The sequence below is a fragment of the Oenanthe melanoleuca genome, chromosome 2 (genome assembly GCF_029582105.1).
Source record: "Oenanthe melanoleuca isolate GR-GAL-2019-014 chromosome 2, OMel1.0, whole genome shotgun sequence".
Taxonomy (NCBI): Eukaryota; Metazoa; Chordata; class Aves; order Passeriformes; family Muscicapidae; genus Oenanthe; species Oenanthe melanoleuca.
The window spans coordinates 685793-705447 of record NC_079335.1 but is presented as its reverse complement, the minus strand read 5'-3'; the positions used below and the strand labels follow the sequence as shown (position 1 = coordinate 705447).

General features: G+C 50.8%; 1 protein-coding gene and 1 long non-coding RNA gene across 2 annotated transcripts; both read left to right on the top strand.

Moving 5' to 3' along the window:
* The first annotated feature begins 469 nt into the window (after nucleotides 1-469).
* Nucleotides 470-4045, top strand: LOC130250285 (erythroblast NAD(P)(+)--arginine ADP-ribosyltransferase-like). Its single transcript, XM_056485819.1, has 5 exons — nucleotides 470-527; nucleotides 1304-1950; nucleotides 2831-3020; nucleotides 3418-3456; nucleotides 3613-4045. Exons 2-5 carry the CDS (start codon nucleotides 1327-1329, stop codon nucleotides 4029-4031), a joined length of 1272 nt encoding a protein of 423 aa, XP_056341794.1. The 5' UTR covers nucleotides 470-527; nucleotides 1304-1326; the 3' UTR covers nucleotides 4032-4045.
* Nucleotides 4046-14480: 10435 nt separating this feature from the next.
* Nucleotides 14481-15793, top strand: LOC130250307 (uncharacterized). The gene is made up of 3 exons (XR_008839960.1): nucleotides 14481-14671; nucleotides 15232-15270; nucleotides 15427-15793. It is a non-coding gene; the product is annotated as an uncharacterized LOC130250307 (long non-coding RNA).
* Nucleotides 15794-19655: the final 3862 nt, after the last annotated feature.

Genomic DNA, 19655 nt, shown 5'->3' with positions numbered 1-19655 from the left:
AGGCACTGGGAGAGACTGGGAGTCTCCAAGAAGCGAGTGGAGTGTGACTGGGAATAACTGGGACGCAACTGGGAGCACTGGGAGCTGAGCCCCTCCAGACACCCCCCAGTACCCAACATTCCCAGTTGCTCCCAGTAACATCCAGTGCCCTCCCAGTCACTCCCAGTCACTCCCAGTATCCTCCCAGTGCCATCCTAGTGCTCCCCCATAATGTCCCAGTCACTCCCAGTGCCCTCCCAGTCACTCCCAGTGCACCCCCAGAGCTTCCCATTCGCTCTGAGTGCTCCCCCAGTGACCCAGTCACTCCCAGTGCCCTCCCAGTGCTCCTCCACTCACTCCCAGTGCCCCCCCAACTGCTCCCATTTTGTTGTTCTGGGTCGCTGGGGTGGGGGGGGCAGGGACTCCCTAAAAATAACCAGGGTGGGGGAGGGGGAGCTGGCTGGGGGCCTGATCCTGGCTAAAAAAAGCTGGAGAGGTCACGTGACCCCAGGGGTGGCTCCAGGACCCCGCGGCCACCACGGGGGGAGGTAATGGGGGGACAGTGGGGGGGACACAAGGAATTGGGGTCCGGGGGGAGCCTGGGAGGCACCAAAGGGGTACAGGGGACTGGGAGGGGGGGAACGTGGGATTGGGAACAAGATTTGGGGTCCTGGGAGGGCGTGGAGGGGGGACATGGGACCGGGAGGGTGGGACTGGGGTTATGGGGTGGGGCTGGGAGTGACCCCAGGGTTTGGATTGGGGTCCTGGATGGGCAGTGGGGGGACACAGGACCATGGGGGTGGGATTGGGGTTATGGGAGTGACCCCAGAATTTAGATTGGGGTCCTGGATGAGCACCAGGGGGGACATGGGACCATGAGGGTGGGATTGGGGTTACAGGGTGGGGCTGGGAGTGACCCCAGGGTTTGGATTGGGGTCCTGGAGGGACAGTGCAGGGGACAAGGGACCATGGAGGTGGGATTGGGGTCATGGGAGTGACCCCAGGATTTGGTTTGGGGTCCTGCAGGTGCAGTGGGGTGACATGGGACCATGAGGGTGGGACTGGGGTTATGGGGTGGGGCTGGGAGTGACCCCAGGGTTTGGATTGGGGTCCTGGATGGGCAGTGGGGGGACACAGGACCATGGGAATGTGATTGGTGACCCCAGGGTTTGGATTTGGGTTCAGGTGGGGCACCAGGGGCGACACGGGATTTGGGGTCAGGGGGTAACTGGGGGACACTGCAGAAAGTCAGATCCCCCCAGTGTCCCCCCAGTGTCCCCCCAGTGTCCCCCCAATGTCCCTTTGTGTCCCCTGTGTCCCTCAGTGTCCCCGCACTGGGGACACCCCATGGCCTCCCTCTCCATGGACCCGCTGCCCCTGACCCTGGCACTGCTGGCGATCACCGCGGCCACTGCGGCCACCACCGTCCCCCCTGGGGGCAGCGCCACCCCCGTGGTGGTGGCCCTGGACATGGCCCCGGACTCCTTCGATGACCAGTACCGGGGCTGCGGCCGCACCATGGCCGCGGCGCTGCCGGCCCTGAACCGCTCCGAGCTGCAGCGGGGCGGTCACCTGGCCGAGGCCTGGGCTCTGGCCGCGGCCGAGTGGCGCGTCCGGCTGTCCCCAGAGTCCCCTCCGTCCCCTCTGTCCCCGAGCCAGGCCACGGCCCTGCTGGCCTACACGGCGCCGGTGCCGTTACACCGGGCGTTCAACGCGGCCGTGCGCGTGGCCGGGCGCTCCGGCCGGGAGTACCGGGACAACTTCCACTTCAAAGCGCTGCATTTCCTGCTGACCGACGCACTGGCCACGCTGAGGGACACTCGGGGACATCGCTGTCACCGCGTGTTCCGGGGGGTCAGCGGGGTCCGGTTCGAGGCGCGGCGCGGCCGCAGCGTCCGGTTCGGTCACTTCGCGTCGGCGTCACTGCGCAACGAGAGCTCGTGGGGCTTCGGGACGGACACGGCGTTCACGGTGACAGGGACACTGGGGACACTGGGACTGGGGACAGTGGGACTGGGGACACTGGGACTGGGGCAAGTGGGACTGGGGACACTGGGGACACTGGGGACACTGGGATTGGGGACAGTGGCACTGGGGACAGTGGGGACATTGGCACTGGGGACACTGGCACTGGGGACAGTGGGATTTGGGACACCGGAATTGGGGACACTGGGGACACTGGGACGGGAGACAGTGGGATTGGGGACACTGGGGACACTGGGGACACTGGGACTGGGGACACTGAGATTGGGGACATTGGGACTGGGGACATTGGGACTGGGGACACTGGGTACACTGGGATTGGGGACATGGGGATTTGGGACACTGGGATTGGGGATACTAGGGACACTGGGGACACTGGGACTGGGGACACTGGGACTGGGGACAGTGGGACGGGGACACTGGGATTGGGGACATTGGGGACACTGGGACTGGGGACACTGGGACTGGGGACACTGGGGACACTGGAGACACTGGGACTGGGGGTCACACTGGGGACACTGGGGACACTGGGACTGGGGACATTGAGACTGGGGACATGGGGACTGGGGACACTGGAACAGGGGACACTGGGACTGGGGACATTGGGAACATTGGGACTGGGGGCACTGGGGACACTGGGGACACTGGGGACACTGGGACTGGGGACACTAGGAGTGGGAACACTGGGGACACTGGGAACATTGGGACAGGGTGTACCAGGACTGGGGACATTTGGGACACTGGGACTGGGGACACTGGAGACACTGGTGACACTGGGAACGGGGACTCTGGGATTTGGAACACTGAGGACACTGGGGACACTGGGACTGGGGACACTGGGGACACCGGTACTGGGGTCACTCTCCAGGTGCACACGTGCCAGGGCGTGCCCATCCGCGAGTTCTCCTTCTTCCCGCACGAGGACGAGGTGCTGATCCCGCCCTTCGAGACCTTCGAGGTCACCGGTGTCACCAACGTCACCGCGGGCGGGGGCGGGGCGCGGATCGAGCTGCGCTCCACCGGCACCTTCAGCAACTACAACTGCCAGTGGCTGCGAGGTGACGTCACGGGGGGGCGGGGACACGGCGGGGTGACAGAGGGGACATTCCATGGGGACACTGCGAGGTGATGTCATAGGGGGTGGGAACACTGTGGAGTGACGTCACAGGGGGACATTCCCTGGGGAGACACAGGGACACCCAGTGAGGATGATGGGACAGGGACACTCCCTGCTGGGGACAGGGATGGGGACTCCCACATCTGGGATATGACAGGGACAGGGACAGGGGACAGGGGACAGGGACAGGGACAGGGACAGCGAACAGGGACAGGGACAGGGGACAGGGACAGGGACAGGGAAGGACAGGGACAAGGACAGGGACAGGAGACAGGGACAGGGACAGGGACAGGGACAAGGCCACCCCCAGTGCTGACGCTGTCCCCTCCCATCAGCAGAGCAGCGCTGTGGAGACGGGCCCTGTGTGTTCGATACGGGTAAGCCGAGACCCCTGACCCCTCCTTTGTAACCCCCTGTCACCCCTGTCACCCCTCACTGTGACCCCCCTGTCACCACCTGTCACCCATCACCCCTCACTGTCCCCCTGTCCCCCCCAGCCCCACCTGACCCCCATTTTCCCCCTCCACCCCCAGGCAGGAGCACCCCCCCCACCTCGGAGGGCTCCTCCTGGCCACTACAGCCCTGGCAGTGGCCACCGGGATCCTCTGAGCCACCATGGCCACCGAGATCACCACCGGTCATTGTGGTCACCGTGGTCACCAAGGCTGCTGGCACCTCCCCCAGCCACGAGGCCACCGAGGCCACTGAGGTCTCCAAAGTCATCAAGGCCACCGAGGCCACTGAGGCCTCCAAAGTCACCATGGCCACTATGGCTATTGTGACCACCAAGCCAGGACGAGTTAGGGGACAACACTGGAGCCACCAGGTGCCACCAGGACATTGGGACAAGAGAGGGGACAGGGGGACTCTGAATGTACCATCGCTTTGGTTCTTCACTTTTTGGTTTGGTTTTTTTTTTCCCAAAATTTTAATTTTTCTTCCCAATTATTAAACTGGATTTGCCTCAATCCGTGAGTTTTCCTCTCGTTTTCCAATCCCAAATTATCCTGGAATTCTGGGATTTCCTGCGGGCAGGAGGAAAAGGAAAAGGAGGTGGAAGAAGAGAATTCTAATAATTTACCAAAATATGAGTATTGGCCTAATACCCAACTGTGATGGACAAAAAAATCTATAACAGTTTAAAATTAAAAAGTTTCTGTTTAATTGATGCAAGGGATAACTGTTTAATAAGCACTGAAAAATCACAGGTGGTCACAGAGTCTGATTATTGGCAAAAGTAAATAAATATTAGAAAATATTAAATTAAATATATTATTAAGTATAAACTAAATATATATAAATATATTATATAAATAATATAGATAAAATTATATATTATATAATATATAATTATACATTACATAATAATATTTAATTGTTGTATATTATTATATAATCATTATAATTATATTATTATTATTATGATAAATTATGTTATGTATATAACATATAGTAAATTAAATTTCTAAAATGAATATTATATAAAAATATATATTGTATATTTTTATATATAATTTTATCTATTATATAATTTATATAATTATTATATAAGATTATATGTTATTTATATTATGTGTACAAAATACATAATATGTATTTATAATATGTATATTAGATATGTATATTAGATAAATATTTAAATATATAATTACATATAATTATATTAATACATAAAATAGATAGAATATATAGAATATATAGAATACATAGAATACATAGAATATAGAATATAGAATATAGTATATAGAATATAGGACATAGAATATAGAATATAGAATTGCATAGTATTATAATTATATAATTACATTTTTATATATTATTAAATATCAGATATTTTGAAATGTAATATTAGAAATATCAGAAATTTAAATAGAAGTTTTGGGTGAAATCCAATTTCCTCCCTTTGTGACTTTGAAAATGTTGTTGGTTGGAATTATTTGCGCTTTTCAGGGTTAATTTACCAAATTTGTCTTTTCTCATTGCAAGCACAGTTGAGCAAATATATAAATAACAGAGAATTAATTATTTTAATCAAGCCAGGTTTCTTCCAATGAAATTTAATTATTTTCAGAAAGGCTTACCTATCTGTCCACTTTCAATTAAATCTAGTGTCACGGTGTGACTTGGGTTTGCCAAATTAAATATATTTAATTTCTTCTAGAATCAGGACCCAGGAGTAGAGACAAGGCAGGCTTAAAACTTAGAAAGGTACGAGAAGAAATTTATTAATAACACAAAAAAAAAATAAAATTCAGAATAAGATCCCTAGATTGTTTCCTCCTCCCCTTCATTCAACATTTTTTGCCAACAAACATACAGAGAGCACTTCAGTCAGTGATACATTCAAATAATCAGTTCAGTTCACTTAAGAGAGAAAAGTCCCTTTTTGGTTCTGGCTTAGGGGGCGTCTTCACCTTCACAATCCACATCCGCCTGGGAAAATATTGCAGATTATGATTTTTCCTCCCATTCTGTCCCAGTCCTTCCAGAGCTGTGCAATGGGTTATGTTACACACATGGGGTAGTACTTTTAAAGGCAGGCTGCTGAAAAACAAGATTCTCTTCATCTCCTTCACTATCAAATGTCTCTGTCTTTATTCCAGTCCCTGAACAGAGAGAGCTCCAATTCTCCAAGGCAAAAGTAAGGTCTTCTTCTAAAGCACCCAAACCTCCCTAAGTATATTTCACAGTTTAAAGGAATTTTAGTGAAGTCACTGTCCCCTTAGCCCACAAAGAGGTTTTCAGCTACTTATCAGTTGCATCTTTCCAATCTCTTCCCACCAGGAACTTTATCTTCATTGCGCTGACTTCTGGAGTCTCCAGGCTTATTCTCATTCAGGGGAGCTCAGGAGATCGAGGATCTTATCCAGGCATGAAGAAGTTGAAATTGTATCCAGATCGTGAAGAAGCCACGTGGGCAGTTGGAGGCCTCTCAGAACGAAGAAGGGAGAGCCTTTGGTGGCCCCCCCAGTCCCTCCCTGCTCGGCCACGCCACGTGGAGAGTCGAGCCCAGGCCGTGCGGAGCCATGCGGTCAGGGCAGGAAGGGGGGGCCGGGACCATGCGGCCGGGCCGGGTCCCCCACCAAGCCGGGGCCGGGGTGCCGAGCTGGGCCCCAGGCCGAGCCCAGAGCCGGGCCGGAGCCTCCGGCCAGTGACCACCACCCCCGGAGACCGGGAGCCGAAAGAGAGAGAGCAGAGCTGATCCACTGTGATTCGGGAAAGCGAAACAACTTTTCATTGGTTTCCCAAGCTGTCCATCACCAAATCAGCTCTCTGATTGGTGCCAGCACCTCACAGGGGAAGCCATTGCTTTGCCATTGCGTTTCCATTGCTTTGCTATTGCTTTGCCATTGCTGTTTGCCATGGCTTTGCCATTGCTTTGCCATTGCTTTCCCATTGCTTTGCCATTGCTTTTGCCATTGCTTTACCATTGCTTTGCCATTGCTTTGCCATTCTTTTGCCATTGCTTTGCCATTGCTCTGACATTGTTGTTTGCCATTGCTTTGCCATTGCTTTGCCATTCCTTTACCATTGCTTTGCCATTGCTTTGCCATTGGTGTTTGCCATTGCTTTGCCATTGCTTTGTCATTGCTTTTGTCATTGGTTTTCCATTGCTTTGCCATTGGTTTGCCATTGCTTTGCCATTCCTGTGCCATTGCTTTACCATTGTTGTTTGCCATTGCTTTTCCATTGCTTTGCCATTGTTTTTCCATTGCTTTGCCTTTGCTTTTCCATTCCTTTGCCATTGCTTTACCATTGCTTTGCCATTGCTTTGCCATTGCTTTGCCATTGCTGTTTGCCATTGCTTTGCCAGTGCTTTGCCATTGCTGATTGCCATTACTGTTTGCCATTGCTTTGCCATTGCTTTGCCATTGCTTTGCCATTGCTTTTCCCATTGCTTTGCCATTGCTTTTGCCATTGCTTTACCATTGCTTTTGCCATTGCTATTGCCATTGCTTTTGCCATTGCTTTGCCATTGCTTTGCCATTGTTTGCCAGTGCTTTGCCATTGCTGTTTGCCATTGCTTTTGCCATTCCTGTTTGCCATTGCTTTGCCATTCCTTTGCCATTGCTTTGCCATTGCTTTTGCCATTGCTTTTCCATTGCTTTTGCCATTGCTTTGCAATTGCTTTTGCCATTGCTTTTGCCATTGCTTTCCCATAGCTTTGCCATTGCTTTGCCATTGCACTGCCATTGCATTGCCATTGCTTTGCCATTGCTTTGCCATTGCTTTGCCATTGCTGTTTGCCATTGCTTTGCCATTGCTTTGCCATTGCTGTTTGCCATTGCTTTGCCATTGCTGTTTGCCATTGCTTTGCCATTGCTTTTCCATTGCTTTGCTATTGCTTAGCCATTTCTTTGCCATTGCTTTGCCATTGCTTTGCCATTGCTTTGCCATTGCTTTTCCATTGCTTTGCCATTGCTTTGCCATTTCTATGCCATTGCTTTGCCATTGCTTTGCCATTGCTTTTGCCATTGCTTTACCATTGCTTTTGCCATTGCTTTGCAATTGCTTTGCCATTGCATTGCCATTGCTTTTGCCATTGCTTTACCATTGCTTTTGCCATTGCTCTGCAATTGCTTTGCCATTGCTTTGCCATTGCTTTTGCCATTGGTGTTTGCCATTTCTTTGCCATTGCTTTTCTATTGCTTTGCTATTGCTTTTCAATTGCTTTGCCATTGCTTTTCCATTGCTTTGCCATTGCTTTTGCCATTGCCTTACCATTGCTTTTGCCATTGCTTTGCCATTGCTTTTCCATTCCTTTTCCAGTGCTGTTTGCCATTGCTTTTGCCATTACTGTTTGCCATTGCTTTGCCATTGCTTTGCCATTGCTTTTCCATTGCATTGCCATTGCTTTTGCCATTGCTTTACCATTGCTTTTGCCATTGCTCTGCAATTGCTTTGCCATTGCTTTGCCATTGCTTTTGCCATTGGTGTTTGCCATTTCTTTGCCATTGCTTTTCTATTGCTTTGCTATTGCTTTTCAATTGCTTTGCCATTGCTTTTCCATTGCTTTGCCATTGCTTTTGCCATTGCCTTACCATTGCTTTTGCCATTGCTTTGCCATTGCTTTTCCATTCCTTTTCCAGTGCTGTTTGCCATTGCTTTTGCCATTACTGTTTGCCATTGCTTTGCCATTGCTTTTCCATTGCTTTGCCATTGCTTTTGCCATTGCTTTACCATTGCTTTTGCCATTGCTTTTCCATTGCTTTTCCATTCCTTTGCCATTGCTGTTTGCCATGGCTTTGCCATTGCTTTGCCATTGCTTTGCCATTGCTTTTCCATTGCTTTGCCATTGCTTTGCCATTGCTTTGCTATTGCTTTTCCATTGCTTTTGGCATTGGTTTTCCATTGCTTTGCCATTCCTGTGCCATTGCTTTGCCATTGCTTTGCCATTGCTTTGCCATTGCTTTTAGATTGCTTTACCATTGCTTTGCCATTGCTTGTTGCAATTGCTTTGCCATTGCTTTGCCATTGCTTTTGCCATTGCTTTGCCATTGCTGTTGCCATTGCTTTTCCATAGCTTTGCCATTGTTTTGCCATTGCTTTACCATTGCTTTTCCATTGCTTTGCCATTGCTTTGCCATTGCTTTTGCCATTGCTTTTGCCATTGCTTTGCCATTGCTTTGCCAGTGCTTTGCCATTGCTTTGCCATTGCTTTGCCATTGCTTTGCCATTGCTTTGCCATTGCTTTGCCATTGCTTTGCCATTGCTTTGCCATTGCTTTGCCATTGCTTTGCCATTGCTTTGCCATTGCTTTTGCCATTGCTTTGCCATTGCTTTGCCATTGCTCAATTGCTTTGCCATTGCTTTGCCATTACTTTTGCCATTGCTTTACCATTGCTTTGCCATTGGTGTTTGCCATTTCTTTGCCATTGCTTTGGCATTGCTTTGCCAGTGCTGTTTGCCATTGCTTTGCCATAGCTTTGCCATAGCTTTGCCATTGCATTGCCATTGCATTGCCATTGCTTTGCCATTGCTTTGCCATTGCTTTGCCATTTCTTTGCCATTGCTTTGCCATTGCTTTGCCATTGCTTTGCCATTGCTTTGCCATTGCTGTTTGCCATTGCTTTGCCATTGCCTTGCCATTGCTTTGCCATTGCTTTTGGCCATTGCTGTGCCAATGCTTTGCCATTGCTTTGCCATTGCTTTGCCATTGCTTTGCCATTACTTTGCCATTGCTTTGCCATTGCTTTGCCATTGCTTTGCCATTGCTTTTCCATTGCTTTGCTGTTGCTATGCCATTGCTTTGCCATTGCATTGCCATTGCTTTGCCATTGCTTTTGCCATTAATGTTTGCTATTGGTTTGCCATTGCTTTGCCATTGCTGTGCCATTGCTTTTCCCATTTCTTTGCCATTGCTTTTGCCATTGCTTTACCATTGCTTTTGCCATTGCTTTTGCCATTGCTTTGCCATTGCTTTTGCCATTGCTTTGCCATTGCTTTGCCATTGCTTTGCCATTTTTGTTATCCATTGCTTTACCATTGCTTTTGCCATTGCTTTTGCCATTGCTTTTGCCATTGCTTTGCCATTGCTTTGCCAGTGCTTTGCCATTGCTTTTGCCATTCCTTTACCATTGCTTTGCCATTGCTTTGCCATTGCTTTGCCATTGCGTTTGCCATTGCTTTGCCATTGCTTTTGTCATTGCTTTGCCATTGCTTTGCCATTGCATTGCCATTGCTTTGCCATTTCTTTGCCATTGCTTCGCCATTGCTTTTTGCCATTGCTTTTGCCATTGGTGTGCCAATGCTTTGCCATTGCTTTGCCAATGCTTTGCCATTGCTTTGCCGTTGCTTAACCATTGCTTTGCCATTGCTTTGCCATTGCTCTTTGCCATTGCTTTGCCATTGTTGTTATCCGTTGCTTTGCCATTGCTTTGCCATTGCTCTTTGCCATTGCTTTGCCATTGCTGTGCCATTGCTTTGCCATTGCTTTGCCATTTCCTTTCCAATGCCTTTTGATACTGATGTGCTTTGGAATAAGACGTGCTTTGTAATAAATGACCATTTTCACTATTAGTTTCTTCTGTTTTTGAGAATACGAGATGAAGTAGGAGCCAAGAGCTTCGGAGTAGGTGCCTGTAGAGTCCTGGAGGCCAAAGAACCTCACAGAATTGCTTTGCAGAATGCCCCTGGTGGCCACTCTGGCCACAGTGGCTGTGGTAGCCTTGTGGCTCAGGGAGTCTTGATGACCATGGTGGTCACAGTGGCCTTGGTGCTTATAGTGACCATGGTGGCTGGAGTGGCTGTGGTGGCTGCAGTGGTCACAGTGCCAGTGCTGGCCACAGTGACCTCATGGAGGCCAAGGTGGCCAAGGTGGCCAGAGTGGCAGTGGTGGCCTTGGTAGTCTTGGTGGCCTCGTTTCCCTGAGTGTCCTGGTGGTCTTGGTGATCGTGGTGGCCACAGTGACCACAGTGACCTCTGTGACCTTGGTGGCCTCGTAGCTCAAAGGATCCCTGTGGCCACTGCCAGGACTGTGGTGGCCAGGAGGAGTCCTCTGAGGTGGACAGGGGCTCTGGGGATGCTCCCACCTGTAGGACAAAGAGGGGGGTCAGGGGGACCATGGGTGAGTGAGGGGATCAGGGACGGCCATAACAGGGGCTGGGGGTGACAGGAGAGATGGGGGCCATGAGGTGACAGTGACAGGGTGTGGGGAGGAGCATTGCAGGGTGCGGGGCCAAGGAGGTCAGGGGGTCATGGTGGGAGTGAGGGGTGACAGGGCTCAGGGAAACGGTGTGACAGGGTCTCAGTGAGTGCCATGGGGGTGACAGGGGATCTGGGGTTCCATGGGGGGTGGCATTGAGTGACAGGGGATCAGGGGGTGCCATGGAGGCCACCCATGTCCAGCACACAGGATCTGTCCCCACAGCACAATCTGTGGAGAGGAGGGACAGGGTAGGAACATCCCTGTCCCTGTCCCTGTCCCTGCCCCTGTCCCTGTTCCCTCCCAGATGTGGGGGCCCCCCATCCCTGTGCCCTGGCATTGACAATCCTGTCCCCAGACTTGGTGTCCCCAGCTCAGGGTGTCCTTGACTCCACACACACCATGGTTGCCCCTGTCCCTGTCCCCCATGCCCAGAGAGTGTCATTGTCCCCTGTGCCTCATCAGAGCTGTCCCCATGGCCCCAGTGGGTGTCCCCATGGCACCAGTGGGTGTCTCCACGTCCTCAGGCTGTCCCCACCTTTCAGTCACTCGCAGTTGTATTTGCTGTAGGTCCCGATGGAGTCAAGGAGGATCTCCACCTTCTCCCCATAATCAATGACTTTTGTGACCTTGAACTTCTCGAAGGGTGGGATCAGCACCACATCAGTGTTGGGATTTTGTCAGGGTCCACACCACATGCGGAGTTGTGATAGGTTCTTTTAGGGATCTCAAAGCGCAAAAGACACAACAGGGGACAAAACCAGTTTTCTTTTGCAAAAGATGCACTTTTATTTAGTGCCAACAAAGTGCGATAGAGGGACAGAGAGAGAGAGAGAGAAAGAGAGATAGAGAGAGAGAAAAGGGGTTGGGATTATAGCTACCAGACGGGCAGACGATCCTCGTGGAACCAGCCAATAGATGTCCGTTGCCGTCCGGGGAGATCTCAGGGGTCTTTAGTCTGAGGGTGTCTTTTATAGTCTTTTCCAAGGCGTCGGGCGACTGGCCAAAAGGGGGGAAGATTTATGGACTATTGTATGTGGAGATCGTTGCTCCAAGAAGCAGGTGGAAACAGGACGCTGCGCAAGTGGCCTGCGCAGGAGCAGTGCATCATGGCAAGCTCCAGGCCCACAGCCTGCGTAGGAGCAGCACACCGTGACCAGTTCATTGTTCTCACACCTGAGGGAGCAGACCGGCCCTGGTTGGGATGGGCAGCACCTGAGAACAGTCACTTGGCATTCTTCTCTTCCCTGGCCAGCGCCTTTAAACTGCAGTTCTTCAGGCCTCAGGCGAGGGTCGTTGGGCAGAACAAACGAGAGGCTCTTAGATGGACTCTTACAGGGGGTTTGGGTTTTTTTTTTAGGGGGGCCCAGGGGGGTTTTAGGGGGATTTTGGGGGTTTTAGGGGGGCCCAGGGGGAGTTTTGGGGGGTCCCGGGGGGAGGGTCTGGGAGGATTTTGGGGGGTCTCGAGAGTTCCTGGGGGGGTTTTGGGGATCTTGGGGGAATATTTGGGGTTCGGGGGGAGGGACTGGGAGGGGATTTGGGGAAATTTTGGGGGGTCCCCGGGGTATTTTTTTTGGGGAGTTTTGGGGTCCCGGGGGGAATTTTGGGGAAGTTTTGGGGGTTCTGGGGGTCCCGGGGGGGTTTTGGGGGTCCTGGGGGGGTTTTGGGGGGTTTTTGGGGGGATTTTTGGGGTTTTTGGGGGGATTTTGGGGGTCCCTGTTCGGTTTCGGGGTCCCTGTGGGGATGAGGGTGGGGGAGGGGCGTGGGGAAACCCACGTGGCCCCCGCGAATCCCCGCCCCTCCCCCCCCCCCCCAGTGCCAGACACCGGCGGGAGCGGCGACAAAGGGACATTGATGGGGAAACTGGGAGGGTCTGGGAGGGGCTGGGAGGGGATAATGGGATACTGGGAGGGACTGGGAGGGACTGGGAGGGACTGGGAAGGGATTGAGGGGAAACTGGGATGGACTGGGAGGGACTGGGAGGGGATTGGGGGGGGACTGGGATGGACTGGGAGAGACTGGGAGGGACTGGGATGGGACTGGGAGGGGATAATGGGATACTGGGAGGGACTGGGAGGGACTGGAAGGGGAATGGGAGGGAACTGGGAGGGACTGGGAGAGGACTGGGATGGAACTGGGAGGGACTGGGTGGGTATTGGGAGGGGACTGTGTGGGACTCGTAGGGACTGGGAAGGGATTGAGGGGAAACTGGGATGGACTGGGAGGGGATAATGGGATACTGGGAGTGAACTGGGAGCACTGGAAATGTTGGGGGTGTTGGAGGGGCTCAGCTCCCAGTGCTCCCAGTCCCTCCCAGTTCACTCCCAGTTCCCTCCCAGTCACTCCCAGTCCTCCCAGTCCATCCCAGTCACCTTCAGTTCACTCCCAGTCGCTCCCAGTTCCCTCCCAGTCTCTCCCAGTGACTCCCAGTTCCCCTGCCGTCACTCCCAGTTTCCCCCAGTCCATCCCAGTTCCCTCCCAGTCACTCCCAGTCATTCCCAGTTCCCCCCAGTCAATCCCAGTAGCCCCCAGTTTCCCCCAAGTTGCTTCCAGTTCCCCCTGCAATCTCTCCCAGTCCCTCCCAGTTCCCTCCCAGTCCATCCCAGTCCATCCCAGTCACCCTCAGTTCCCTCCCAGCTCCCCCCAATCTCTCCCAGTCCCTCCCAGTCATTCCCAGTCGCTCCCAGTTCCCTCCCAGGTTCCCTCCAGTTCCCTCCCAGTTCCCGTGCGGTCACACCCAGTTCCCCCCAGTTCCCCCCACAGCCCCTCCCAGTCATTCCAAGTTCACTCCCAGTCCCTGCCAGTCACTCCCACTCTCTCCCAGTTCACTCCCAGTCTCTCCCAGTCATTCCCAGTCTCTCCCAGTTCCCCCCACAGCCCCTCCCAGTCTCTCCCAGTTCACTCCCAGCCCCTCCCAGTCCCTCCCAGTCTCTCCCAGTCACTCCCAGTCTCTCCCAGTTCCCCCCACAGCCCCTCCCAGTCTCTCCCAGTTCACTCCCAGTCACTCCCAGTCTCTCCCAGTCCCCCCCAGCCCTCTCCCAGTCCCTCCCAGTTCTCTCCCAGTCACTCCCAGTCACTCCCAGTCACCCCCAGTCCATCTCAGTTCCCCCCCAGTTCCTCCCAGTCACTCCCGGAGGGGGGGCGGGGTCACCCTAAATTTATCAGGGGGGAGGGGCCGGCCCGGGGCTAAAAATAACCCGGGCGGTCACGTGACCCCTGAGAGGGGGAGGGGAGCGGAGCCGGGACCCCACAGGAAACGGGGGGGGGGAGATGGGGGGGGGTTGGGGACACTGGGGGCACTGGGACTGGGGACATGGGGATTTGGGACACTGGGATTGGGGACAGTGGGACTAGGGACACTGGGATTGGGGACAGTGGGGACACTGGGATTGGGGACACTGGGACTGGGGACACTGAGATTGGGGACACTGGGACTGGGGACATTGGGACTGGGGACACTGGGTACACTGGGATTGGGGATATGGGGATTTGGGACACTGGGATTGGGGACACTGGGGACACTGGGGACACTGGGGACATTGGGAACATTGGGAACACTGGGGACACTGGAACAGGGGACACTAGGAGTGGGAACGCTGGGGACACACGGAACACTGGGACAGGGTGTACCAGAACTGGGGACACTGGGGACACTGTACTGGGTACTGGGGACACTGAGGACACTGGGGACACTGGGACTGGGGACACTGGGGACACTGGGGACACTGGGGACACCGGTACTGGGGACACTCTCCAGGTGCACACGTGCCAGGGCGTGCCCATCCGCGAGTTCTCCTTCTTCCCGCACGAGGACGAGGTGCTGATCCCGCCCTTCGAGACCTTCGAGGTCACCGGTGTCACCAACGTCACCGCGGGCGGGGGCGGGGCGCGGATCGAGCTGCGCTCCACCGGCACCTTCAGCAACTACAACTGCCAGTGGCTGCGAGGTGACGTCACGGGGGGCGGGGACACGGCGGGGTGACAGAGGGGACATTCCATGGGGACACTGCGAGGTGATGTCACGGGGGCGGGGACATTGCGAGGTGATGTCACAGAGGGTGGGAACACTGTGGAGTGACGTCACAGGGGGACATTCCCTGGGGAGACACAGGGACACCCAGTGAGGATGATGGGACAGGAACACTCCCTGCTGGGGACCGGGATGGGGACTCCCACATCTGGGATGGGACAGGGACAGGGGACAGGGACAGGGAACAGGGACAGGGACAGGGGACAAGCACAGGGACAGAGACAGGGATAAGGGACAGGGACAGGAACAGGAACAGGGACAGGGGACACACACAGGGACAGGGGACGGGGACAGGGACAGGGACAGGGGACAAGCACAGGGACAGGGGACAGGGACAGGGGACAAGGACAGGGACAGGGACAGGGACAGAGACAGGGATAAGGGACAGGGACAGGGACAGGGGAGAGGGACAGGGACAGGGACAAGGACAAGGACAAGGCCACCCCCAGTGCTGACGCTGTCCCCTCCCCTCAGCAGAGCAGCGCTGTGGAGACGGGCCCTGTGTGTTCGACACGGGTGAGCCGAGACCCCTGACCCCTCCTTTGTCACCCCCTGTCACCCCTGTCACCCCTCACTGTGACCCCCCTGTCACCCCCTGTCACCCGTCACCCCTCAGTGTCCCCCTGTCCCCCCCAGTCCCACCTGACCCCCATTTTCCCCCTCCACCCCCAGGCAGGAGCACCCCCCACCTCGGAGGGCTCCTCCTGGCCACTACAGCCCTGGCAGTGGCCACCGGGATCCTCTGAGCCACCATGGCCACCGAGATCACCACCGGTCATTGTGGTCACCGTGGTCACCAAGGCTGCTGGCACCTCCCCCAGCCACGAGGCCACCGAGGCCACTGAGGCCTCCAAAGTCACCATGGCCACTATGGCTATTGTGACCACCAAGCCAGGACGAGTTAGGGGACAACACTGGAGCCACCAGGTGCCACCAGGACATTGGGACAAGAGAGGGGACAGGGGGACTCTGAATGTACCATCGCTTTGGTTCTTCACTTTTTGGTTTGTTTTTTTTTTCCCAAAATTTTAATTTTTCTTCCCAATTATTAAACTGGATTTGCCTCAATCCGTGAGTTTTCCTCTCGTTTTCCCATCCCAAATTATCCTGGAATTCTGGGATTTCCTGGGGGCAGGAGGAAGAGGAAAAGAAGGTGGAAGAGAGAATTCTAATAATTTACCAAAATATGAGTATTGGCCTAATACCCAACTGTGATGGACAAAAAAATCTATAACAGTTTAAAATTAAAAAGTTTCTGTTTAATTGATGCAAGGGATAACTGTTTAATAAGCACTGAAAAATCACAGGTGGTCACAGAGTCTGATTATTGGCAAAAGTAAATAAATATTAGAAATTATTAAATTAAATATATTATTAAATATAAACTAAATATATATAAATATATTATATAAATAATATAGATAAAATTATATATTATATAATATATAATGATACATTACATAATAATATTTAATTAGTGTATATTATGATATAATTATTATAATTATATTATTATATATTATGATAAATTATGTTATGTATATAACATATAGTAAATTAAATTTCTAAAATGAATATTATATAAAAATATATATTGTATATTTTTATATATAATTTTATCTATTATGTAATTATTATAATTATTATATAAGATTATATATTATTTATATTATGTGTACAAAATACATAATATGTATTTATAATATGTATATTAGATATGTATATTAGATAAATATTTACATATATAATTATATATAAATATATGAATACATAGAATATATAGAATACATAGAATACATAGAATATAGAATATAGAATATAGAATATAGAATATAGAATATAGAATTGCATAGTATTATAATTATATAATTACATTTTTATATATTATTAAATATCAGATTTTTCAAAATGTAATATTAGAAATATCAGAAATTTAAATAGAAATTTTGGGTGAAATCCAATTTCCTCCCTTTGTGACTTTGAAAAAGTTGTTGGTTGGAATTATTTGGTTTTTCAGGATTTATTTACCAAATTTGTCTTTTCTCATTGCAAGCACAGTTGAGCAAATATATAAATGACAGAGAATGAATTATTTTAATCAAGCCAGGTTTCTTCCAATGAAATTTAATTATTTTCAGAAAGGCTTACCTATCTGTCCACTTTCAATTAAATCTAGTGTCACGGTGTGACTTGGGTTTGCCAAACTTAAATATATTTAATTTCTTTTAGAATCAGGACCCAGGAGTAGAGACAAGGCAGGCTTAAAACTTAGAAAGGTACGAGAAGAAATTTATTAATAACACCAAAAAAAAAAAAAAATTCAGAATAAGATCCCTAGATTGTTCCCTCCTCCCCTTCATTCAACATTTCTTACCAACAAACATACAGAGAGCACTTCAGTCAGTGATACATCCAAATAATCAGTTCAGTTCACTTAAGAGAGAAAAGTCCCTTTTTGGTTCTGGCTTAGGGGGCGTCTTCACCTTCACAATCCACATCCGCCCGGGAAAATATTGCAGATTATGACTCCTCCCATTCTGTCCCAGTCCTTCCAGAGCTGCGCAATGGGTTATGTCACACACATGGGGTAGTACTTTTAAAGGCAGGCTGCTGAAAAACAAGATTCTCTTCATCTCCTTCACTATCAAATGTCTCTGTCTCTATTCCAGTCCCTGAACAGAGAGAGCTCCAATTCTCCAAGGCAAAAGTAAGGTCTTCTTCTCAAGCACCCCAAACCTCCCCAAGTATATTTCACAGTTTAAAGGAATTTTAGTGAAGTCACCGTCCCCTTAGCCCACAAAAAAGGTTTTCAGCTACTTATCAGTTGCATCTTTTCAATCTCTTCCCACCAGGAACTTTATCTTCATTCCGCTGACTTCTGCAGTCTCCAGGCCTTATTGCTTCCCATTCAGGAGAGCTTAGAAAAATCGAGGATCTTATCCAGGCATGAAAAAGTTAAAATTGTATTCAGACCGTGAAGGAGCCACGTGGGCAGTTGGAGGCCTCTGAGAACGAGGAAGGGAGAGCCTTTGGTGGCCCCCCCAGTCCCTCCCTGCTCGGCCACGCCACGTGGAGAGTCGAGCCCAGGCCGCGCGGAGCCATGCGGTCAGGGCAGGGAGGGGGGGCCGGGACCATGCGGCCGGGCCGGGTCCCCCACCAAGCCGGGGCCGGGGTGCCGAGCTGGGCCCCAGGCCGAGCCCAGAGCCGGGCCGGAGCCTCCGGCCAGTGACCACCACCCCCGGAGACCGGGAGCCGAAAGAGAGAGAGCAGAGCTGATCCACTGTGATTCGTGAAAGAGAAATAACTTTTCATTGGTTTCCCGAGCTGTCCATCACCAAATCAGCTCTCTGATTGGTGCCAGCACCTCACAGGGGAAGCCATTGCTTTGCCATTGCTTTGCCATTGCTTTGCCATTGCTTTGCCATTGCTTTGCCACAGCTTTGCCATAGCTTTGCCATTGCTCTTTGCCATTGCTTTGCCATTGCTTTCCCATTGCTTTGCCATTGCTGTTTGCCATTGCTTTGCCATTGCTTTCCCATTGCTTTGCCATTGCTGTTTGCCATTGCTTTGCCATTGCTTTTGCCATTGCTTTTCCATTGTTTGACATTGTTGTTTGCAATTCCGTTGCCATAGCTTTTCCATTGCTTTGCCATTGCTTTGCCATTGCTGTTTGCCATTGCTTTGCCATTGCTTTGCCATTGCTTTGCCATTGCTTTTCCATTGCTTTTCCATTGCTTTGCCATTGCTTTGCCATTGCTTTGCCATTGCTTTGCAATTGCTTTTCCATTGCTTTGCCATAGCTTTGCCATTGCTTTGCCATTGCTTTGCCATTGCTTTGACATTGTTGTTTGCCATTGCTTTGCCATTGCTTTGCCATTGCTTTGCCATTGCTTTTTCATTGCTCTGCCTTTGCTATTGCCATTGCTTTGCCATTGCTTTGCCATTGCTTTGCCATTGCTTTGCCATTGCTTAGCCATTGCTTTGCCATTTTTGCCATTGCTTTGCCATTGCTTTGCCATTGCTGTTTGCCATTTCTTTGCCATTGCTTTGCCATTGCTTTGCCATTGCTTTTACATTGCTGTTGCCATTGCTTTTGCCATTGCTTTGCCATTGCTTTGCCATTGCTTTGCCATTGCTTTGCCTTTGCTTTGCCATTGCTTTTCCATTTTTGCCATTGCTTTGCCATTGCTGTTTGCCATTGCTTTGCAATTGCATTTGCCATTGCTGTTTGCCATTGCTTTGCCATTGCTTTGCCATTGCTTTGTAATTGCTTTTCCATTGCTTTGCCATTGCTTTGCCATTGCTTTGCCATTTCTTTGCCATTGCTCTTTGCCATTGCTTTGCCATTGCTTTTTGCCATTCCTTTGCCATTGTTGTTTGCCATTGCTCTTTGCCATTGCTTTGGCTTTGCTTTGCCATTGCTTTTGCCATTGCTTTGCCATTGCTTTGCCATTGCTCTTTGCCATTGCTGGGCCTTTGCTTTGCCATTGCTTTTGCCATTGCTTTGCCATTGCTTTGCCATTGCTTTGCCATTGCTTTGCCTTTGCTTTGCCATTGCTTTGCCATTGCTTTGCCATTGCTTTGCCATTGCTTTTCCATTGCTTTGCCATTGCTTTGCCATTGCTTTTGCCATTGCTTTGCCATTGCTTTGCCATTGCTTTGCCATTGCTTTGCCATTGCTTTGCCATTGCTTTGCCATTGCTTTTCCATTGCTTTGCCATTGCTTTGCCATTGCTTTGCCATTGCTTTTGCCATTGCTTTGCCATTGCTTTGCCATTGCTTTTGCCATTGCTTTGCCATTGCTTTGCCATTGCTGTGCCATTGCTTTGCCATTGCTTTGCCATTGCTTTGCCATTGCTTTGCCATTTCTTTGCCATTGCTTTGCCATTGCTTTGCCATTG

Coding starts and splice junctions, on each gene's coding strand:
- LOC130250285 (XM_056485819.1), top strand. CDS start 1,327: ATGGCCTCCCTCTCCATGGACCCGCTGCCCCTGACCCTGGCACTGCTG. Junction 3,021..3,417: donor CAACTGCCAGTGGCTGCGAG/GTGACGTCACGG, acceptor TCCCATCAGCAG/AGCAGCGCTGTGGAGACGGG. Junction 3,457..3,612: donor GCCCTGTGTGTTCGATACGG/GTAAGCCGAGAC, acceptor CTCCACCCCCAG/GCAGGAGCACCCCCCCCACC.